Below are 24,915 nucleotides of genomic sequence, written 5' to 3'. Positions count from 1 at the left end.
TCTTGGAGTTCCCACCGTGAGGTTTACTTATGAGGACACAAGGCATTAGAGGGTCCAAGTTTTCTCTCTGAAGGCTTTTTCCCTAAATGTGCAATAAAAATTGAAGAAATGGATCCTTTTTTCAACCTCCACGAGACCATTACCAAGATCTGGTGTACCCCCAGCAGAGCTTTGTAATAACATTCAGCAGAAAGTGCTTCACAAATGTATGTGCAGAACAGTGGAAACAAGGTCTTTGGCAAGGCCTCCTAAACATCTCATCAAAACTCCACAGAGGGACTTCCCTGGTGGCTCAGTGGTTAAGAATCTGCCTGCCGATGTAGGGGCCACAGGTTCAATCCCTGGTCCGGGAAGATCCCACATGCCACGGAGTGACTAAGCCCATGCGCCACAACTACGAAGCCTGCGTTCTAGAGCCCACAAGCCACAACTACTGAAACCCATACGCGTAGAGCCTGTGCTCCACAAGAGAAGCCACCGCAATGAGAAGCCCACACACCGCAAGGAAGAGTAGACCCCGCTCGCCGCAACTAGAGAAAGCCAGCACGCAGCAACAAAGACCCAACGCAGTCAAAAATAAATAAATAAAATTAATTAATTAAAAAAAAACGCCACAGAAAGGAGCCCTCAAGATAAATTAGGAGTGTGGGATTAACATATACACACTTCTATATATAAAATAATCAACAAGAACCTATTATACAGCACAGGGAACTCAGTCTTCTGTAATCACCTATATGGTAAAAGAACCTGAAAAAGAATGGATATATGTATATATATAACTGAACCACTTTGCTGTACACCTGAAACTAACATAATGTTGTAAATCAACTATATCCCAATATAAAATAAAAATTAAATTAGTTGGCAAAAAAAAAAAAAAGCCGAGGACAGCTAGTTGGCAAGCATAGTTCAGTAAACCTTCACTGTAAAATAGAACTATTTTCTCATGCTGGCTTCTTGGTAGAGAACTGGAAGATGGCCCATGTTGTGTAAGACTTTTTACTTACACTCTTTGTCATTTAGCACACATGCTATTATCATGTTAATTTAGATGGTGTGATTAGATTTATATGTAGATATGGTTAGATTTAAAGAACCACATAGCAGGGTGCTCCTTAATTTTGAGGCCATTCTTTAGTCACTACTCAACGTTTCTCAGGCTGAATAATACCAGAAGTTTTTCCCTTCAATGTTTGAAGCATCTTTATGCTCTGATGATCCCTACTGACTGTTAATGGGGATGTATATCCCTGTGCCTGGGGGTGAATCTTGGGGAAATCCCAATTCCAGGACTTCCTTGGATAGTTTAAAAGGCTCCTGCCTCCCAAATCCAGAGTCCTGAACAGTCATGGAACTTTAATTAATGTTGCATAGGTAACTTGACTTCGTAAAATCTGCTTTCCATTTTTTGCTATCTTCTCTCTGTTTCCAAGATGTAACTGGCATTTTTGTTTTCTACAGCTAGATGATGCTTGTTCGTCTTTCCTGTCCATGGATCCTCTGCCTCAGGTAATTCCAAATGGAGGTGTTTCATAGTGATGTAAGCATTTGTGTCATGCTGAAATACTCCATCTCTCCCTTTGGACCCATCATTATTTTATGGACTTACTAAAATGTCAACATATTAGAAATTATTACATCATCTGCAGGTAATAATGAGTGCTCTGAGTTTATGGTGTAAAGTGCTAGGGCTTTTATCTCTAAGAAAAATAGATTTGCAGGTAATATACCCATATTTTTGAAATTAAAATGCTAATTTCAAAATCAAATTCTGTGTTAGATTAAAAATAATGAATCCATTGCTCTCTTGGGGGACTAATATCCTGGCCCTCAATAGAGTTTGCAACCCATGGAGAGATGAACTTACAGAGTCAGACTTAGGAGATCAAAATATCATTGTAACTGAAAAGTCAATTTGTGAATGTGGCCTTAGATCTGCTGCTAAGCGTGTCTGCTAAAACTACCCCCAGAATTAAACTGAGGTTAGACTGTGACTCAAGCCTCCTGCCAGAATCAGGTTTTCTGCCACGGGGCAGCAGTCAGGCAAGAACAACTGGCCAGAGAGCTGGCTCTCTAAGAGGAAAGGGCTCAACAGAGCGTGCCCAATTTCCTCCTCTTAATCATCTGTCAGGTAACTCACTCCCGTTTCCGCAGGAAAGGGTTAAGAGGACTGGGGAGAGAGGAGTGGTGGTCTAGCTTCTATACCTGGAAATGATACAGACCAGTGTGCTTGGCCCTCCCTAATCAATAGAAATTGACTAGAGGCCAGACAAGAAATTCAGGCAAAGCTTTACTGGGGCCCCTGCTGCAGCAGGGGGAGCTAGAACAGGTAACTGGTGCCCTTGCTCACTATCTGAGGGGGGGCGAGCTAGTTCCTTATATGGGGTGAGGGTAGGGGTGTGTCCAGCGGTCAGGCTGGAGGGCTGGCTTAAGTGTTTGGGCCACTCCTCTGGTGGTGTTGAGTGCAGGGAGCATGCTCTGTACCCTGCCTTTGCTCCCCACACCCTGTTTCTGGCCCCCAGCTCTTCAGAAGTGGCAGTAAGGTTTTTTGGTCTGTTTGTATCTTTTGGTTCATAATTTGCCCCAACTGTGCATACACTCAGTTATTTTTAGTCCCACATGGTTTCTTTGTATTTTGTTGGTCAAGGAGAAGTCTGTCCAGGTGCAAGACTTGCAGCACTGCAGCAAAGGGTCCCAGGTCCCAGCAGTCTCAGAAACACGAGCCGTGGGAAATAAGTGTGTCCTTCTTACACGTCTCTACTGGACGCTGCTCCCTCTGTCTGCAGCTCTGTCTCTGAGTGCAGGTGTAGCAGAGTTAGGCTTGGTGTCTTAACTTTCTTAATCAGCATCACTAAGTCTCCTGAACAGAGGAGAGGGCTCAGCAGAGGCTCTTGGCTTCTCGACACAGTCAGCTGTGTGCCTGGGGTGAACCCCTACATGGACTGGCCAGGGCGCGATGCCTGTCCTTCACGTAGTCCTTCCAGAATGTCATCCTGGCCGGTGTGGAGAAGCAGCCTTTCTCCTGCCTCGACCGGTTCCTCAGCCTGCAGAGGATCACTTGCAGCAAGTTGGAGGCATTAAGTGGTAAAGCAAAACCAGAATCACAATAGACAACATTTATGAATGATATTTCAAATTGCTTGAGGAGCATTGATGGATGTATAACATGTGGTGGATATTAATCAGCACACCAGCTTTTGCATTACATTGGAAATTCAGGAACACCCTCAGAATCACTTTTATGTCTTCAAAATTAAAAGGATGAATTTTAAAGCACTCATCTAAATACCATCAAGGTAAACTAAGCTTTTGTTGGATTTGGAGGCTGTACCTTTTGAGGAGAGCTTTGTAAATTTACTATGAAACGTTTTACACTAACTGATACCATTTTTTAAAAATTGTTAATTTCCTGTTAACTATTATTATATTATGTATGTGATTATCTGAATAGTTCTTCAAAACATTTTTACCAAATAGAAAATAAAGGCTCTTTAAAAGGTCCACAAATAAAAAATAAAATATTAAAAATCTCATATGAGAAAGATCCTTAAAGAATAGTTGTAGCTCAGTGAATAATGGCTTCTTGTAAAAAGTTGCTGGAGAAAATGCAATTTGTTTTGAAACTTTTTCTGTCAAACTTCAGTCTTGTTGCCAAGCCTCAGCTGGCTTAGAAGCTGTTTTCTAAGGGGACACTCATATATCTAAATTTATTCTTCTTTGAGTTAAGAGACACATGGTATCACTAGATTTTTTAAAAAATTATTTTGTATTTTTTCAGCATTTCTAGATGGGCCATAAGAGGAAGTTTCAGGGATTTATTTCTAGATTTTTCTGGGGTGAGCTGCATACCCAATGCTGAAGAGAAAAAGTGAGAAAAGATGTATCAGTGTTCACACTCTGCTTTCTCTCTCATCCAACTCCCAACCGTAGGCTTAACAGTCAATACCAGTGCAACACAGGGATACCTATAGATCAGATGACTTAGCCGTGTGTAGTATTGGGCAAGTGACAGTCTCTTAGAATCTCACTTGCCTTATATGTGAGAATAACAATTCCCATCCTGTATATGTCAAGCTGTGTTTTAAAGACAAAGTGTGGATTATGTATATGAAAATGTTTGATAATTTATTGAAATACTACTTAAATATGAGCCATTTAATACTATTAACAAATATCCCAACAATTTGCACTGGGCAGGCAAACAAATAGACGAGAACAAAGCAGGCCTTTGACATGCTAGGTGGGATGCTCAGAGAAGCTGTTTCATGACTCCAGCTGTATCCCTAAACTATGGCCAATCCTGTTAAACATGTGCTGTTGCTCAAAGGGTGAGGATCTTGCTGGCCCTGAACAATCCTTTATGACACGTCTTCTGAATTAGCAGTAACTGCAGTTGTTAAATCAAGCTTTACAGGCCACACATTTTTCAGCCCTACTATTGTTAACTAATTGCTCTGTATGTGGCACTGTGCTAAGAGCTTTACCTACGTGCAATCCTTCCGAGAATTCTGCATTGATGTTGTCATCCCCGATTTATGGCTGCAGGAACTGAAGTTTAGAGAGGTTAGGTAACCCGCCCAAGGTCACACAGCTAATAAAGAAGAGAAATGGAATTTGCACTGCTCTGGAGTTGCAGGCCGCTCAACTCCACAGCCCTACCCCACTCCCACACTGTTTCAGCTCCTCATTATTTCCCATATGTATTTATTAAGTAATCAGTTACTCCTGGTGCGACTATGCTGAATTCTGTGCAAGGTGGGTTTCGCCCCTGCTTGTCCAGTTGGGCTCCTCCTCACCACACCCAGCTGGCTGCAAACCACAAGAGCCCTGCCCTGCTTCTGTGCTCAGGTGCTTTGAAAAACCTGACCCTGGGGTATGCAGTCAGCAGCCTGGAAGGGTGGGAACTCATATTAGGTGCACCATACATGGCTTCTTCTCCAAACTCCCATTGTTTGCGAGCAATTGAAGGATTTTCAAATTAGCCAGTAATGAGTACTATTCAGCGAGGCTCACCACTTGGACATGTAGATTCAGACTTTGCTGCAAGGTGGGAAGAATAATCCTTCTTTTGGCACTGCCTTAGTTACTCTCAGTCACAAAATATCATAGAATTTTAGCAAATACTGAGAATTTTGTATCTGGACCCACAGTGGAAGCCTTAATCAGTGCATATAGACAATATGTAACTTTTTTTTTTCCTCTTTGGAAGGAAGGTTTTACTTTTAGGAGCCAAGTTTTTGTCATGAGAGAAATCAAGGGATTCCAACAGTGTCAATGGGCCACAAGGATTCTATTTGGTGTAGTTGTGTTGCAGGAAGGGGGACCCCTTCCAGGGCCCGAGAGTGGTCTCTTGTCTAACACTCGTAAATGAATTGTCCGAGGAGACACATGTGCTGGCAAAGCAAGAGACTTTATTGGGAAGGGGCGCCCGGGCGGAGAGCAGCAGGGTAAGGGAACCAGGAGAACTGCTCTGCCACGTGGCTCGCAGTCTCGGGTTTTATGGTAATGGGGTTAGTTTCCGGGTTATCTCTGGCCAGTCACGCCGACTCAGGGTCCTTCCTGGTGGCGCGCGCATCACTCAGCCAAGATGGGTTCCAGGGAGAAGGATACTGAGAGGTTGGTAGGACATATGTGTAACAGGGAAGAGCCAAATCTGACTACATGTTGGATCTGTTTGTTTTACTTTAACCTTTGCTTCCCATTGCTTTTGTTCATGAAAAGGATATTGTCTCTACATAATGGCCTGCCTCGGGGAACCCTGCCCCTCTGCCTGAATGTTAAACCAAAGTGCCTTTGTTCAGGGAAACATCCAGACCCTGTCCACCTGTGGATGGCTGCAAGAAAGAAGAAATTAACACATCCCCTCCCCGAGGCTGGCCATTCCAGGGGATATTGCAAAACGTATGGCCTTTTTACTTTACTTCCTAATCTCCTCCTCGTCTCTGTGCTATGAAAGAAACTGGCATCCAAACCCCGATAAGATGGTTATTTTGAGACATTAGTCTGCCATCTTCTCGGTCTGCTGGCTTTCCGGATAAAGTCGTCGTATTCCTTGCCTCAGCACCTCGTCTCCGATTTATTGGCCTGTTGTGCTGCAAGCAGAGCGAGCTTGGACTCAGTAACATATGGACTGGAGTCTCTTCTCTCCTTTTGACCTTTCCTGAATTCTTCCGGTTGGTACTAGCTTGTTAGTTCCGCATTCTTATCAGGACCTCCTGTTGTAAGATAACTCATGCAAGTGGTTACTGTGGTGCCTGGCCAGGGCGGGCAGTTTCGGTCAGTGGTTCTCCTAACGGTTGGAATGTCCTTGTGATCCTAACATTTTATGGTTATCTCTTCTATGCAAATGATGATAAAGCAGAAGCATGGCCTATATATCTTCTCATTTCCATTAGGCATCCAGTGCATTGGAGGAGCTTTGCTTCATAATTATGGGAACTCTACCAAAGCCCCAGGTAAGGTTCAAATAGTGTTTAATTTGTAGGCAAAAAAATTGCTCGGTGGTATCTTGGAATTCCTCCTGGAAGAAAATATGCCCAATTTAGGAAGAATGCCAAGAGGAGCTAGAAGAGCATAAATTGACTTTGGATAAGAAACAAATACTTCAGTTTCTTTGACGCCTGAGAATTTAGGGTTATATTAATGGAGTTTGCAATCATCTAATTGGAAAATGGTGTGTCCCCTTCAAATATAAGATGTGTTCTAGTTCTGATGAGGGAAATTTGAGGTCATTTGGCTCTTTCTCTCTTCCTGAATCATACTATAATTGGAGAACAGATGCATTTTTCTAAGCCCAGAGGTTAGGACAGTGTACCTTGTCAGAGAGGACATTAAGAATGCAAAAAAGCAAACTATATTGTCAATGTCGGTTTGAAAATTATATTCTTACTGTGATGTCTCAGTTTTTATTAAAATTATTATTTGATTCTTGTGTGAGAACTTTTTGTCCCAAAGTGAGGCAATGGGAACTTGAAAAGTGGCATGAGGTACCATACCTCAGTTATGTTCTGTATCTTATAGGTAAACTAATTTTAAAATTACCTTATTAAGGATAAGAGCCTTAGGTTTAGAATGTATTCTTCATTAGCAGTTTAACCTATGATCACTGGTTTGGTCTGACTTCCATGACTTTCACATATGGTAATTCAAAGAAAACTTGATGTTTTGAAAGCATAAATGTTTTCTTAAACTAAATAAGTGTTTAAAACTGTATTTTTTCCCAATGTTTTTAATAGTGACATTTTCCAAAACTTAATTGATTTTTTTCCTAATTAAGAGAAAATAAATGGCAATGGTGTTTATCCATGAGTTTCTATTTATTTTAAAAGCAAATGAGAAAAAAAAAAGAACAGCAAAAAAGGAATGATATGTCTTGTTCTTAAAGACAGATTTTTGTAGGGAGAGAGGACTATAAAAAAGTTTATGGAAGAAAGCAAAAATAACTGATAATCTTGTTCTTTCATGATAACAACTACAAATATTTTGATATGATTCCTTCTAGTCTTTTCCCCTGAATTTTCTATCATGTGATCATATCAGTATTTCCTATTCCACCACTACTGAACATTTAGGATGTTTCTAGTTTTTCACTCTTATGAATAATGCTGTAATAAAGATCTTTGTTCATACTTTTATTTATAAACATACTTTTATGTATAAAGCTTTTGATTAATTGCCCATTTATTTTTAGAGTAATATATGCTTAACCAATTGCAGTCTTATGTTCTATATATAACATATGTGTCATATATTTTAAAAATTATATAATATAATCTTATAATAAATTATAAATTTTAAACTATACATTTATATTATACATATTATGATTTTCTAATATAATGACATTTCTATATCTCTCTTTTCAACAGGAAACAGATGAAAAAGATAATACCAAAAGGGTAAGGTTATTTCCATAAATATAGACATTAAAAAATAATAAAGGAAACCACTAATTATCTATAGTAAAGCTCACTATTTTTTTAACAGTTCTTATTTCATTATTCGAAGACACAAAAGTTGGGCAATTCAAATGCTGTGGTAAGTTGTAGAACTACTTCTTATTAGTAATCACTAGTATTTTATTTTAAACCTGTTTTTGCAGTTTATCTTATAGAGTAGATCAAAATTCTTGTTTTTTTTCTTTAAAAGTTTACATGTGCGTGAACAAATGGAATTCAATATTTACTATACATTTATTTTATATCTCAATAACTACAAGTACATTAAATTCATTCATTTATTCATTCAACAGTTATTTACTGGGTATCTACTATGCGCCAAGCACAATTCTAGGTACTAGAAATATAGCAGTAAATGTCATGCAACTTACATTTTAGAGGAAAGAAAAGCAAATGATTAAGTAAAACATATTGTTTTAGATGGTGATTAGTGCAAGGGAAAAACAGACTTATGCAAAGTCATTTTAAGAATTATTTTAAAAGATGATTGTCAAAAATGTATTTAAATATAACTAGAAATACCACTTGTATTCCTAAGAGCTCCTTATTTGTAACTAGGCACTTAATCTGAGAATTTACTAAGATTAGCCAGATACCAATAACTTGAATTCATTTTACTTCTAAATTGTGTGGTTTTAGTGGTAGTTTTTCTTTTTGTATGCATGGATTTTTAAAATGCTAACCAATCTACTTTGGTGTTTCAATCTAGAATACTTAATAATTACTTGACTATAATATTCTTTCTAAGCTTGTGACTCACTACCGTGAACCAATTTATGAAACGAGGAGCATAGTGTATTTTAAACATGTGTTTACCTGTGGGAAAGTAACTGTAACCATAAACTCAGTTTTAAATGTTTATCCCGTTGAATATTCTTACATGTGAGGAGTTGAAAGTTAGGTTATACTGGCTTCAAATGAAATACAAGTAGAATTGATTAACAAATAACCACTATATGAGGCTTATAGTAGTCCATTTGATGAATGAATTTAATATTTGTGAGAAGGTTCAATTGAAGTCATGCCTTTAAAATGAAACCGTTATCAGGCAGCCGCATGTCTCAAATGTGCTTTCATTTTCTTCTGCTCGGCATCTTTACATCTTGAGAAAATGTATCTTAGTCACATTTTTCACTAGCAATGACACATTGCCATTTTTTGTGTCTCCTGTTGTCTTGTTCCACATGTTCAATTTAAATGAAATATATATTTTATAAAGAAGATTACTAGATGTGTGTACAGTATAATCTTCCAGATAAAAATGTTCATGATGGAAAACTGATTCTCACAGAGTTGGTTTCATGTGTCCCAAATCATTCTGAGTAAGTCTGGAAACAGACAGACAGCTTTTTTGCTTCTCAAAGATGCAGGTGGGTGTTCTCCTTGTTGGCTGCTGCAGATGGAGCTCAGGCCCTCAGGAAAGAGCATCGTCAATAGAAGGACCAAGGTCCCATCATAAAACTGGAAATTTTATTCCATCTCTTGGTTTATTCTCCACATCTCTTTGAAATGCTCACAAAGGACTGTCTTAGGTCACACCTTTCTTGTTCTTTTTTGTCTGGAGCAAGGATGGTGGGTAAAAACAAAAACAAATAGGAAGCCGTCTTTATGCCCAATGCTGAGAAACCTCTGTGCTCATCACGTGTGTGTGTTCATGTCTCTCAGTCGTCTGTCCTGCATCCGCTGCTGCAGCTCGTTCCACAACTGCATGAGAGAAGAATGAAGAGGTTCAAAGTGGACGTATGTAACACAAACTGCATGCTTGCTTCGCCACTCTGTGTGTGGCAGCCCTTTCTGTTCATTCCCTGTGGTGGTGGTTTATAAGATCTTCTTCTGGGTAAGCCTCATGTAACACCCAGCTAGCCTACAGAAGAGCATCTGTTCGCAGAAGTGTTTTCACACTCAGAAGGAAGAGAACCGTCCTCCTCCCCATTATATGTCCCTTCTAAGCCAGGTTGTGGGCAGTGAGGAAAACCGGGATTAGACTTCCTTCCAAGGGCCATGCCCCTCCCAGTGAGGAAACCTATTCATTCTTGGTTTAAGAAAGGACATGGCAGTGTGCCTAGTCATTAGATAGGAATAGGAGAAAAGATCAAGGACCATTTACTGCCCCTCTGTGTACAGGTCGGCAGATGGCTGGAATGACAAGCTTTCTATCCAGGTATTAAAGCATCAGTAAGAGTAAGGCTCATGAAGTATTATAAATATATCAGACATTAAACGTAGGTATTTCGTTTTTTCCACAGTTAACAAAAATATGGCTCAAACTCAGTGTCTATGTTTAAGATGAACATAACTAAGAGGAACATAAATGAGTTAACACATTTTTAAACTAGAAACTGTGGCATTTTTATTGTCCTTTGAAAAGAATCCTAACTCTTTCAATGATGAAAGTTTCTAGGCGTTATTTTTAAGTAATGCCTTACATTGTTGGAATGCCTTATAGTTTTTAGTCTTATAGGATCTCATTTTATTCTTTTGACAACTCTGTTGGCATTTAACAGGTATTGTTATCCCCAGTTTACAAAAAGGAAGACAACTCAGAATAGTTAAAGGAGTTTCCCAAGATCATAGTAGTAAGTGGGTTTAGAGATTATAACAATCTCGTGACTTCCAGTCTAGGCAAATTTTTTTTTTCACTATGCTGTTTCCTTTGTAGTCTAATCTTGACTATTTCTATTATTTTATTATTAAATTTTTTCTTAATTTGAATACCATATTAATTTTATTCTTCTACTACCAAAAGTTTTCAAATACTTTTAGAAACACATACAGTTTAGGCAAATAAATACATCAAAATTTATTTTTATGATCACTATTTCCTCCCTAAATTCTTCACATCGTTGAACTAAGCTTCCATCATGGAAGACAATACTGCTGCCAACGTTGATGAGAAATGTAAGAGGGACTGTCGTAGCCCCTTAAAATTTTAGAATTTCCAATATGAAAAACATCAAATCAGTTTTCATCAAACTTTCTAGAAGTAATATATGCTTTTTTGAATTAACTTTTACTTTCTGAAGAATCTTCCTGACTTATGAATAGTGTAAGATTTCAATTTAAAGATCCAGTGTCTTAAAATACACCAGCAAATTATTAGTTTACTACAACACTTCAGCGTTAGTATTTGCAAAATCAAAGCTACTCAGTCAGTATTGTGGGCGGTTTGGTACTTTATCTAAATGTTCCACCTTGAGTGAGACTATCTATGTTTACAGATAACTATATAAAAGTATGAACTCTGACTTAGTAGTAATATCTTGTTGGACAAATGATAGCTCTTAAACGTATTTTGCAGCAAGCCAGGTTTTCTAGGAATCTCTAGGAGAAAAAAATGTAAAACATGAATTTTAGAAAATTACAGTAAAGTATTACTTTTGCTGGGCCTAAGTCACCTAATTTTAAACCATATTTTTGATAGTGAAATATTTTGGGTTCTTAAAGAAAATGAGTTTTCAGATTTTAGTGCATTCAAACCCTTTTCTTACATGTTCTTTGCTAGACATCCTCACTTCCATCCCCACATGTTTTTCAGCTCTACCATCCAAATTCTTTTATATACCATTCTATCTCCAATAAGACTAAAAAGACCTGTATGGCTGAGTTTGAAATTTTTAAATTTGGGCACATTTTAAGTTACATCTGTCCCATTTTTCTTTTTTTCTGTGTAATATAAAATACATAGCTGTTCTTATATAACCATATAAAGTTTCTATGTGTACATTTTTAAATATTAAAATTTTCAATCTTTAAAGCAATTTGGGGGGATTTAATAATCAGGATGAGAATTAGATATAGAATGTTGAGAATTTAAGATACATTTGTTGTAAAGAAGGGATTTTAGAATTTTAATAGATGTCAGGGCCATTTCTTAGAATCTAAAAATGTGATTGTACTTATATTATGGAATACTTGAAAAAGGTCTTGATGACAAATTTCATATAATTGCTGGCCTGATACTTTTATAACTTGCTATTGAAAATAGGAAGCTATAAGAACCAACTTTATGGAAATCATAAAATGTTAAATATTTTTTTCCATTAACTTTGAATTGAAATATTTTGAGAAAAGAAACACTTCAAAGTACATCCATTATGAATGATCAGTTTGTTCCTATTTGTTTTTTTTGTTTTTCATTACCATTTCTGTTAATATAATTATATTGGGAAAAATCTCTTCTGAAGTCTCATTGAATAAATATAGTTTACCAAATTTGTCCCTCAATTTAAATTTCTATAGATATATTATATATTTTAGCTATGACACAATTCTATTTTATATTTTTGCCTGTTCATGTATTAGTACATACAATATGTATTGTAAAGAAATCATTTCATCCTAACAAACTGCTGAAGGGAGATTTTAAATATAGTTAATTATCTATGAAATATCCTCTGCCTACTTATCGATGAATATATGTACAACTGACAAATTTCATGAAAATATTATCTGTTAGACTAATAAGGAAATTACCTTAAAATACAACACGCTGGGGCTTCCCTGGTGGCGCAGTGGTTGAGAGTCTGCCTGCTAGTGCAGGGGATACGGGTTCGAGCCCTGGTCTGGGAGGATCCCACGTGCCGCGGAGCAACTGGGCCCGTGAGCCACAACTAACTACTGAGCCTGCGCGTCTGGAGCCTGTGCTCCGCAATAGGAAAGGCCGCGATAGTGAGAGGCCCGCGCGCCGCGATGAGGAGTGGCCCCCGCTTGCCACAACTGGAGAAAGCCCTCGCGCAGAAACGAAGACTCAACACAGCAAAAATAAATAAATTAATTAATAAACTCCTACCCCCAACATCTTAAAAAAAAAAAAAACACGCTGATGATACTGCTAGTATCACTGAAAATTCTTCCAGTAGAAATACAAAAGTTACTTATTGATATGAATTATATACTCAAGTCCTTGATTCCCTCATTATTTAATTATGATAGCTGAAAATAACTACACTCTCAAGAAGCATTTGCACTTATTTTTACTGTTGTTTGATTTGTAATGCCCTCATTTTCTCTTCCAGGGAGAATTCCAAGGCCGAAGCAGAGGATTCTTTTTATTCAGGGTATGCACATACTATATTTTTTAAAAAATCAATCAACATCAACATTGAAAAATACTTTCACCGTGCATTTATTTACATTAACTCATAAGTTTTAATTAACTTTTGTAGTTTATCTAAAGATATTTGACAGCAAGTGTTACAATCTGAGATACACTTCTATCGCCACCTTATTGCCTTAATATCATGGCATCTCTGATCTCTTCTCTAATCCACTACTCGTGTCTGTAAATACCCTAAATGACATTCACCTATTTCACAGTTTAGTTCCATAACATTTCATGTAGGAAATGAGTGTCTGAAAGATGTATTACTCCTTAAGTTCTAATGAAATATTTAGCTAAAGAAATATTAGCCAATGAAATATTTAGCTAAGGAATTACAACTTTATTATAAAGTCTAAGGAGAGCTATGTGGTAAGATTTGCATTTTGGAAACTAATTCTAACAATAAATTGGAAGAGAATGGACTGAAAGAAGGAGGAAAATAACAGATATAGATAAGGAAGAAATAATACCACTCAACGAGATCATTAGGCTGCTTTCTATGAAAATTAACTTCTCTCCTTAGTTACATTGATTTGTTTCTCACTTATTATTTTCCAGCCACGCAATGGAAGAAGGTCAGAAGGTTACATTTAAAATGGTATGTGCATCACAATTCAACCCAGTTTGAAAATTTCTGTCATTTTCAGATCTTCACAAGTTAACCTATGCTCAGTTTATTTCTATTATTTGATTGTATGTGTACATTAATATTCTATATAAATACTGCAAATATAGAGGCTGTGAGGACTTCATATGACGGAAAATGCTAGTATTTTAGGGCCAGATTTGCTTTGCCCATGTCATGCATTCCTCACACTGTGTCACAATAGTTGTCATCAGTTTTGCAGACACTGACCTAATCATCATTTACTGTGCAAGTAGAATGTGTCAGGGATCATGTTCTTATTTTGGTAATCAGTGTCCACAATAGTGGGTCATAACTTACAGACTGGATGCATTTCTGACTTCCAAATGACCTATATTCAAAGATTCTTTATAAGAGTTGTGATTTACCATTTCCAGAGAACTAAGAAAATGTGGAAAGACATGAAAGTATGACTTTTACTTTGGGACTCCCAGAGTTTCCACCTCAATGCTGGAGATACAGTAGACACTTAGTAGCTATTGAATGGCCCTACACATTTAATAAATATGTTAATCTTAATATCTTATTAGGCAATGAATTTTAAAATTAAATGCAAATGCACACTGATAAATTTACACCACAGAAATAAAACTATATTCTACTAACTTTATGTAATCCTCAATGCAGATTCTACGCTGAACATATTTTTGCAAATATTTCATTCATATAATTTATCTCAACCCTTTAATACATACATATTTAGCTTAAGAACATAAAATTCTTAATATTTTCTCATAGAAACGAAAATCAAAACACGTTATTTCCAACTAAAGAAGATAACACCAAAATTATACAATATCCAGAAAATGAAGATAATGAAAACACTACATGTTAAAACTTATGGGACTCTGACAAAACCATATTTAGTGGAAAATTTAAGGCTTTAAACACTATCAAGCAAGAAAAAGTGAGTGAATTAGGAATTTGTCATTAAGTTAAAAAGAACAACAAGGTGAACCTCAGGAAAGGAGAGGAAGAAAATTATAAAATGAAAGATGAAATTAATTGATTATAAAATAGTAAAATACAACAATTGGTAAATAAACCAAAATTCTTATTCTTTATAAAAAATGAAACAAACTATCCTAATTTTCCTAGCCTAATCAATGAAAAGAAGAAACCATAAATATAAAAAAATACAAATGAAAAGAGGGAAATTAAAACAGATACAGAAGAAATGGGAATCATAAGAGTACTTTTCAAATCTCTGTGCCCATCAGTTTGAAAACCTAGATAAAATGGAGAATATATAACACAGTAGACGCTACCAAAATTGACCTCAGAAAAAAGAAAAAAAAAAATCTAAGCATACTGATGGCCTTGGCAAAAAAATCGAGAATGTTATCTAGAAACTCTCCCCTCAAGAGTACTAGGACAAGAAATTTCGGATTTTTCCAGCTCAGAGAAGGAAGAAAAATTTCAAAATATTTTTATGAAGTCAGCAAATACTAATATCAAAACCTTACGAAGTTAGCATAAGAAAGGAAGCTGTAGGTCAATCCTGTTTATAAATATCAATGCAAACATTTAAAAGAAATATTAGTAAATAGTATTCAGCAATACATTGAAAGAATTATATGACCCCATGAAGTGAAGTACCTTCCAGCAACTAAGATGGTTCAGTATCAGAAAGTCTATGAAAATATTTTCACCATTAAAAGAAAAATTATACAATCAACTCAATACAGGCATACCTCCATTTTACTGCGCTTTGCTTTATTGTGCCTCACAGATATTATGTTTTTTACAATTTGAAGGTTTGTGACAACCCTGTGTTGAGCAGATCTATCAGTGTTGTTTTTTCCAAAAGCATTTGCTCATTTCGTGTCTTATGTCTCATTTTGGTAATTCTTAAAATATTTCAAACTTTTTCATTATCATTATATTCGTTATGGTGATCTGTGATCAGTGATCTTTGATATTACAATTGAAATTGTTTTGGGGTGCCATGATCCACGCCCATGTAAGATGGCAAACTTAATTGATAAATGTGTGTGTTCTGACTGCTCCACTAACCAGCCATTCCATGGTCACTCTCCCTCTCATCAGCCCTCCCTATTCCCTGAGACACAAAAATATTTAAATTAGGCCAGTTAATAATCCTACAATGGCCTCTAAGGTCTCAAGTAAAAGGAAGAGTTACACGTCTCTCATTTTAAATTTTTTTTTTTTTTTTGCAGAGTAACATGCTTTTATTTTACCATCATGCATATAAGGAAAGACCAATATATCAATGGTATACTTTCAAAGAGACAGAGCAACCTCACAAGTATTTATGCTACTTAGGAAAAGAGACACATCAGTTATTAAGTTGTTAACTGGGCAAATTATCAAGACAATTAAGCCACACATTTTTAGTAAGTTATTTTTCCACGAAGACAACAATTTCCAAAGTCTTAATAATATGACAAGAACAAGTTATTCAAATTATATTTCTAAGGATACAGTTTTAACAGAAACAAGTTGAAATCCACTATAGATATTCATTTAAGTCTCTATATCATATAGGAAAATAAGACTGTTCCAAATGTTCCCAACTGAAAGCAAAATAAAGCCTGTACAGCTCAATTTTCCCAGTAAGCAGAAATAACATAACAGGATTTACTAAATACTAGTGAAATAAAAGACACAGTATTAATCCTCCTCATAAAGTCAGTCAAATGAAAACGAGAGAAAGCAAAGTTGTGTTGCATTTCTTTAAAGATCTCTTCTCTAGACAACATATTTAACATTCCAACACCCTTCAATTCTCCCATGTTTATCCTGAGAAAAATAACTTCTCTCATCACCACTGACAGAGAGAACCTTCCTTGAAGGCTCTCAGTCTAAATTTTAGGCCCAATTTTTCCTGGCTCATTTTTGCCTGTGGTCTTCTGTTTAGTTTCCCATGCTTTGGGCACCCATCACAGTATCTTTAGTTCTTCCATCCATTAGGGCCTAGATATCGCTTTTCATTTAATCTAATAAATCTGTCTCCCTTTAAACCCTCTAGATGTTGCTAAAGTGGGTAGAGGATAGGGAAGAAAGCAGAGGGAAATAAGAGCTCTGGTAGTCTATTACACAAGACACCTGTCTCTGGAAATAATGGAGAGCCAAATTAAAAGACCTGATACTGCAGATGTTTATGAGCTATCACTTCTTTTAAGAGCCATGAGAGAGACAATGGAGAAAGTGTACTGCCACCCTGGCACTTAATCACGCTCCCGATGAGAAAAGGAGGCACAAAGAGGTACCTAGGTTTTGGCTGAATTCACTAGTTGAGGCTGAGAAAGCCTGGTACTTTGAATGGACACCAGCCTTAGACCATCCTGCCACAAGGACAAGTCTAACTTGTCACCTCAACCACTTGCCTGACAGTTAATAGGGTTCTGGATGATGGAAGTGGAGGGAAGGGGGGTGGGGGTGAGGAATAGAGGAGAGGTCTTTTGGGGAGAAGAATGGAAGGTCTTTTGTGTGCCGGCAGGAAACCTGGAGACTGTTTACCAGAAACCAGAGTGGGGCTGACAATGGTCTAGAAGATGTTCATCCAGTAGGTAGCAGCCAAGGGCACAGCCAGTAGCAGACAGCGACAGGTGGTGACCAGAGGCACAAGAAGAGCAATGGAGTCACATAAATGATACAGGCCAAGTGGTCCACTGCTGTTCTCCCTTGATATCATTAAAGGCCCACAACTGTCCACAGGCTATATGCCTGTACTGCAGAGCAAAGCGGGTAGAATGGGCTCCTAGACAAATCTAGAACTCCAGGTATAAGAGGCAGACCGGAGGCCCTGAGAACAAACGGGTCCAAGTAGTGCAGATAAAGGCAGTGCAATTTACATCATCACAAACTTGGCTTAGGAGTGCTGTGAATCATGGATTGATTCATGCAGCATGAATATGCATGTGATATTAATGCAGCATGTGATATTAATGCACATGTGGAAGTGGTGGAGCGTGGTCATGATACTCTCAATCTTGAGGCTGAGGGAACTGAATGTCCAAGGGAAAAAGGCTGCAGAAATGTCAGGAAAAGAAAGGGGAGTAAAAAAAATGTAGAAGGCATACCCATTTCTGTTGCCCAAGCACAGGTCCAGCAAGGGGCGGAAAGGGACTTTATGCAGGAACATTACCAAGGGCAAAGTTTAACCAGACTGGAACCCAAAGGGCCTGGGGATCTCCACTGGCTCCCTTATTGGGCGACGTCTGGCTCAATGGACTCCTGCACGCAGCAGGTAGTATTGCAGTGGATTTGGCCACAGGTCCTCTTTGATAATCTCAGCAATCCTGTCAGACTCTGGAAGGCTGTGGTGTGAAAACTAGGTGAAGAAATTGCAAACGACCTCTTGGTTCCTGCGAATGAAGGACTGGGGTTCACGGCCCCGGCGCCATATGATTGGAGTGGAAAGAGACACTACTCGGCCAGAGGCTCTGACCTCATATTCCTTGACAATCAGTTTATTTCGGAAATAGGGGTTTCTTCGAAAGAAGAACTTGAACTTGCAGCCTGTTCGAGGGTGCCTGAGCTCCTTCACCTCCAAATTGGTTATGTATCTTAACATCTCTGCATCTTGGCCCCTAATCATGGGGGACAACTGGGGGTGATTCCGAAAGGCAGTGACCCAGAAGCCCGGGATATTCTGAATGAGTAGTTCCTCCGATCCAGGTAGTGTCGATGCATCCGTCCAAATTTATGTTCTAGTTGCTGAAAGGCCCGGTCAGCCTGAGCATTCACAGTGTCCAGCTCCAGCTGGATGGCCTCCAGAGGGTTCATGCGGAGATCCAGACGCAGCGGCCGGTGCCCTGCCTCCCCCACCACTCTATTCTCCACCATTTCTATTTCTTCACCTACTGGCTTCTCCTCCATCTCCATCTCCTGCTCTACTCCCTCCCCCTCCTTCACTCCTTCCTTCTCCGCCACCTCCTCATCCACTGCGACTGAGAAGAGGGGGCCCTCTTCAATCTTCACTTCCTCAGCCTTCGCCTCCGCCATCAGCTCAGATCCGAACCTCTCCGCGCCACAGGTTTCTAGGGGCTTCTCCCCACCCGGGCCCCGCGGCTCTCCCCGCCGGCCGCCATTTCCCCGGCTGCCGTCCGTCGCCAGGGATACAAACGCCGTTTCCAGTCTCTCCCTGGGAGGCGGAGTCTGCTCTTGCCCCGCTTCGGGCGCTACGTAACCGCCATCCCTACCGCCTCCGATCTGGGGCTTACCGTCACAGACCGGATCTGCGGGAGCAGCGCGGGGGGCGCCCCGCTCCTCTGGAAGCTGGGACGGTGGGAGCGCGACGGCTTCGAAGCTCCCCTCACCCGTCTCCACCATCACCTGTGACGCCTCGGTTTCCTCACGGAGCTTCAGGCACCTGGGAGAATCCGGGTCTCCGGGGGCACGGTCGGGGACGGTGAGACTGTGGGTTTCAGGGAGAGGCGTCCTCTCGACCCCATCCGGGCCTCTCCCGTCGGCAGCAGCCAGACAAACGTCAGGGCACCGTCTGTTTTTCCCCGCAGAAGTCGCGCTCGGCGAAAACCCGCCGCTGTCTTCTCATTTTAAATTGAAAACTAGAAATGATTAAGCTTAGTGAGGAAGGCATGTCAAAAGCCGAGATAGGCCAAAAGCTAGGCCCCTTGTGCCAAACAGCCACGTTGTGAATGCAAAGAAAAAGTTCTTGAAGGAAATTAAAAGTGCCACTCCAGTGAACACGTGAATAAGAAATTGAAGTAGCCTTATTGCTGATATGGAGAACATTTCAGTGGTCTGGATAAAAGATCAAACCAGCCACAATGTTCCCTTGAGCCAAAGCCTAATCCAGAGCAAGGCCCTAACTCTCTTCAATTCTGTGAAGGCTGAGAGAGTTGAGGAAGCTGCAGAAGAAAAGTTTGAAGCTAGTAGAGGTTGCTTCATGAGGTTCAAGGAAAGAAGCTGTCTTCATAGCATAAAAGTTCAAGTTGAAGCAGTAAATGCCAATGTAGAAGCTGTAGCGAAATCCAGAAGATCTAGCTAAGATAATTAATGAAGGTGGCTACACTGAACAACAGATTTTCAATGTAGACAAAACCACCTTCTATTGAAAGAAGATGCCATCTAGGACTTCCAAAGCTAGAGAGAAGTCACTGCCTGGTTTCAAAGCTTTGAAGGACAAGCTGACTCTTGTTAGGAGCTAGCGCAGCTGGTGACTGTAAGTGGAAGCCAATGCTCACTTACCATTCAGAAAACCCTAGGGCCCTTAAGAATTATGTTGAATTTACTCTGCCTGTGCTCTAAAAATGGAAAAACAAAGGCTAGATGACAGCATATCTTATGCAACAAAGTTTATTGACTATTTTAAGCCCAGTATCGAGACTTACTGCTCAGAAAAAAATATTCCTTTCAAAATATTACTGCTCATTGACAATGCATCTGGTCATCCAGGTACTCTGATGGAGATGTACAGTGAGATTGTTTTCAAGCCTCCTAACACAACATCCCATGGATCAAGGAATAATTCCTTCAAGTCTTATTATTTAAGAAATGCATTGTGTAAGGTGATAGCTACCATAGATAGTGATTCCTCCAGTGGATCTAGGCAAAGTATAATAAATTGAAAACCTTTCGGAAAGGGTTCATTATTCTAGATACCATTTTGATTCATAGGAAGAGGTTAAAATAACAGGAGTTTGGAAGAGCTGATTCTAAACCTCATGGATGACTTTGAGGGTTCAAGACTTCAGGGGAGGAAGCAACTACAGATGTGGTAGAAATAGCAAGAGAACTCGAATTAGAAGCAGAGCCTGAAGATGTGACTGAATTGCTATAATCTCACGATAAAACTTTAACAGATGAGCAATTGCTTCTTATGGCTGAGCAAAGAAAGTGGTTTCTTGAGACGGAATCTACACCAATGAAGATGCTGTAAAAATTGTTGAAATGACAACAATTTCAATGACAGGGATTTAGAATATTACATAAACTTAGTTGATAAAGCAGCAGCAGGGGGACTTCCCTGGGGGTCCAGTGGTTAAGACTCCACGCTTTCACTGCAGGGAGTGCAGGTCCGATCCCTGGTAGGGTACTAAGGTCCTGCATGCCGCTCGCTTGGTGCAGCCAAAAAGAAAAACAAAGAAGCAGCAGCAGGGTTTGAGAGGATTGACTCCAATTTTGAAAGAAGTTTTACTATGAGTAAAATGCCATCAAACAGCATCATTGCATGCTATCAGAGAAATTGTCCCTGAAAGGAAGAGTCAATCAATGTGGCAGACTTCATTGTTGTCTTATTTTAAGAAATTGTAACGGTCACCCCAGCCTTTAGCAACTAATACCCTGATCCCTCAGCAGCCATTAACATCTAGGCAAGACCCTGCACCAGCAAAGAGATTACGAATCTCTGAAGGCTCAGTTGATGGTTAGCAATTTTTAACAATAAAATATTTTTAAATTGAGGTATGTGCATTGGTCTTTTTAGACATAAAGCTACTGTGCACTTAAAACTATTGTATAGTGTAAACATAACTTTTATATGCACCAGGAGACTAAAAAATTTGTATGACTTGCTTTATTGAGATATTCACTGGAACTGAACCTGCAGTATCTCTGAGGTATGCCTGTAGATGCTTTTGGTAAAGTTCCATGTCAATTTCTAATGTTTTCAAAGAAGATCCTGTAGAAAGAGATGAATCTTTATTAACAATATTTATATAATGGTCTGAAACAAAGTCAGTAGAAGGCTTGATAGTAAAACATTTTAGAGTATTTCTATTAACATCCGAAACAAAACAAAGATGCTCTGTTCTCTTTTATTTCATGTAGTTCTTATACATTAGCCAACTCAGACAAGAAAGAAATAAAAGATACAAATATTGGAAAAATGAAGAAAAAATTTTATGTTCTCATGGGGCATAATTATGAACTTGAATTTTCAAACTATATTTGGTATTAACTCATGTTTCAACAAAGGCTTGTTATGTTCACATCAAGAATATGAGCAGGGCTTCACTGGTGGCTCAGTGGTTAAGAATCTGCCTGCCAATGCAGGGGACACGGGTTCGACCCCTGGTCCAGTAAGATCCCACATGCTGCAGAGCAGCTAAGCCTGTGAGCCACAATTACTGAGCCTGTGCTCTAGAGCCCGTGAGCCACAACTACTGAGCCCATGTGCCACAACTACTGAAGCCCGCGTGCCTAGAGCCTGTGCTCTACAATAAGAGAAGCCACCGCAATGAGAAGCCTGTGCACCACAACAAAGAGTAGCCAACTAGAGAAAGCCCATGTGCAGCAACAGAGACCCAACACAGCCATAAATAAATAAATAAATAAATAATTTATTTATTTTTTAAAAAAGAATATGAACAATCATATTCCTAATTTTTCTTGTTTCAAGGAACTAAGAACAAAAAGTTAATGGAAAAGAACTGTATTTTATAATATTACAAATGTTGAGGCATTTTATAAAATGTGAGCAAAAATAGTTTAATACTAAATGGAAAAAATGTCTGATTTTAACACTAAACTAAGTGTTAGAGTGCTCATAAATGTGAAATGGAATTTAATCCATGATTTGATCAAGTTAGCAAAAAATTCTCTCTGAAACTGAGAAAAATAGCTTTATTTGGATTGTTTCCAAGATTAGGGCCCACATATACTAATTCACTCAGGATTTCATTTTATCTTGTCAATAGAGAAACATTTCAATAATAATTTTTCTTTGTTTTTCTCATCTGATTATCTGAGATCTTACTCTGTCCTGATGACTTATATTTATTCAGACTATGGTTAGGTATAAAATAGGATGATTTAGTCACAAATACATGAGGAATAACTGCAACATATTCATAAATCTTATTGGCATCAATGAGCTTTAGGAAACTACTTTTATACAGTTAAATAATTTTTGTAAAACTTTGGAAAATACTGGCATACAGAATAAGCACTTCATCAGAGAGAGATTAAATGATAATTAAAAACATGCAGGTTGAAGAATAGCTGAGAAATACCTCAGATGTCAACTTTGTCATACATGACAAAATATTTATAGAAATGTCTATATATAAAGGAAGTGTATATAGACTTGTATATATGCTCATTATATACATACATTAATATACCTGTTTATACCTGAATCTAAATTCAATTTTTTTTTAACAGAATGCCAGCTATTTTCTGCAGAAACAATGCTATGGAATACAAGATGTACTGACTTTTTTTTTTTCTTCTGAAAAAAAACCCTTGCTAAGTTTAACATGTTTGAGAATCCCTGTGTTGTAAGCATTCTCAGTAAAAGTTGATTGAGATTGTAAATGTTTAATTTGTTGAAAATTAAAAAAGCTTCTTAAAATATTTTTTCTTAGTGTTGTAATGATAGATAGTGTATAATAAAGCTGTGAATAATTATGTTCCTTAGATCCTTGAGGCTGTTGATGGTACTCATATACAATGCTCTTTTGATATTTTTATTAAAGGCAGTTAGTAGAGCTGAGTTTTGATGAGTGATTTTAGTTTATTCTATTTGGATTTCTTCAGTGACAAAATCACCAGCTCTTACAAAATACCAGAATGCCAAATAGCTAACAATCTTAGAACATGAATACCAACTAAAACTATACTAGTTGGAGGATTTGGCCATGATCCATCCAATAGTCCAATAAACAAGTTCTGATATATACACTGTAAAATAGATGTCTTATTGCTACTAACATAACAGGAGGCCAGCTTTTTCTACCAAGTAGTAGTATTAAGTTTATCTTTTTTTTTTATTGGAGTATAGTTGATTTACAATGTTGTGTTAGTTTCTGCTGTACAGCAAAGTGAGTCAGTTATACATATACATATATCCACTCTCTTTTAGATTCTTACCCTGTATAGGTCATTACAGAGTATTGAGTAGAGTTCTCTATGCTATACAGTAGGTTCTTAATAGTTATCTAGTTGTTTCACCTTGCAGGATCTGAAAGGCAACCAGCCTTGTCCAGAAAGAATGCAATCTTACTAGTAGAGAATCATGAACACAGTGGGTGAACTTTTTACATCAAATCAGTGTCTAGTGGGCACAGTTAACCTCATATGGATGTTGAGATTCTCTCCCTTCAGGTTCCCCTGGGTTTTCCCTTCAGATTCCCCTGGATTTTCCCTTCTGACCTGGCCTCTTGGATAACCGCCTACTCTACCAGCCGGTTGCTGGCTGATTAGAGAAGGCTGGCTCTCTGTGTGGGTAGGATTAGTTCTTACATTCTTCAGAGTATCTAACAAGCCTTTGTCTTACTAATGATGACCCCTGATTATAGCTTAAATTATGCTTTTTTCTAAGAGAGTCCCTGAATTTCACTTCTTGTCAACCCACATGAAGAACATGAGAAAGAAGGAGCAGAAGAGAACAAAAAGTATCTTCTTTAAAAAATGAATTACCTTGATGCGATGCAGACTTGAGACAAGAGAATGTTGCCAGAGCTGCTCCAGGTCTTTGCTCAAAACCTGCCAACCCCCACTTTCAGCAAGAGTTAACATAAATCGTTAAAGGGTCCAGAAATAAAAAAGGAAGCTACAAACAAACAAACAAAAACCAGATGGAATCAGCTAGGACGAAGATGGTGACAGATCTGATCTCCAACAGACCCTGAATCTCATTATATGCTGATTTTACTACATTTGCATATTAAATGACATACCTACTGGTGGCCAAGACTGGATATTAAGGACCAAAAAAGGATAAAAAGAGGTGGCACTCCATTCCCTTGGAAAAAACTCTGCCTCTTCCCCAGTAGACTAATGCATATGCCTCCCCATCATTAACCTCACTCCTCCTCCCTTTGTCTTTACTCTTTAAAATTAAAGCCCTCTGGACACGTGGGCAAGAAGTAGATCTGTGAACTCAGTTCCTGCGTCTCCATTCTTTGGCCACTGAATAAAGCTTGTGCTGTGTTGATCTCAGCTTTGGCTTCATTATTTGGCTGCTCGAATGTGAATGGAAAAAGAACCCTCCCCCCGCCAAGGCAGAGAGCTATTGCCCAGCTAGGGGCTGAGCAGGGTCCATAGGACTTAATTCGGTAACAAAAGAGCTCTAAAGCTCTAAATGCATAGGCAGTGTTAGCTAGTGCTATGCACAGTAATTCAACTAGCCTGGATTTTAGATTGTCAAAATAAGAAAGGGAGTTGACTGCTAATTCAAGCAGCAGCTCCCAGGGCCTGTCAGAAATCTAGAGAGACTTGGGCGACTTACATTTTGGGGGGCTCCTCTGATATTAAAAAGAAGAAGAAGGAGAAGA

The 24,915-nt window shown here is 38.5% G+C and overlaps 2 protein-coding genes across 6 annotated transcripts in view; one reads left to right on the top strand and one right to left on the bottom strand.

Moving 5' to 3' along the window:
* The window catches only part of NMU (neuromedin U), a 41,321-nt gene extending 16,741 nt beyond the window's left edge, over positions 1-24,580 (top strand). Inside the window, exons 3-11 of one of the 5 annotated variants that reach the window (XR_014291854.1) lie at positions 1,465-1,512; positions 6,399-6,458; positions 7,872-7,901; positions 7,990-8,040; positions 9,627-9,701; positions 12,977-13,018; positions 13,621-13,660; positions 15,889-15,944; positions 23,961-24,580. Coding sequence is in view for 3 of the 5 variants with exons in the window: in XM_082603171.1 (XP_082459297.1) it covers positions 1,465-1,512; positions 6,399-6,458; positions 7,872-7,901; positions 7,990-8,040; positions 9,627-9,701; positions 12,977-13,018; positions 13,621-13,656 (342 nt within the window). In the remaining 2 variants the exon portion in view is untranslated. Of the gene's footprint in view, positions 1-1,464; positions 1,513-6,398; positions 6,459-7,871; positions 7,902-7,989; positions 8,041-9,626; positions 9,702-12,976; positions 13,019-13,620; positions 13,661-14,085; positions 14,247-15,888; positions 15,945-22,801; positions 22,961-23,960 lie in introns of those variants that run through there. The other 4 variants (XR_014291855.1, XM_082603171.1, XM_082603172.1 and 1 more) reach the window with 4 other exon arrangements.
* LOC309793028 (testis-specific Y-encoded-like protein 1) lies at positions 15,955-21,946 on the bottom strand. The gene is given in 3 exon segments (XM_082603162.1): positions 15,955-18,005; positions 18,009-18,334; positions 18,337-21,946. Coding segments are annotated over 3 exon segments (1,104 nt in total). The 5' UTR covers positions 19,007-21,946; the 3' UTR covers positions 15,955-17,897.
* Positions 24,581-24,915: the final 335 nt, after the last annotated feature.

Source organism: Mesoplodon mirus (assembly GCF_964341445.2).
Source record: "Mesoplodon mirus genome assembly, chromosome: 2".
Classification (NCBI taxonomy): domain Eukaryota; kingdom Metazoa; phylum Chordata; class Mammalia; order Artiodactyla; family Ziphiidae; genus Mesoplodon; species Mesoplodon mirus.
Note: the sequence above shows the minus strand (reverse complement) of the source record. Positions and strands in the feature narration are given on the sequence as shown.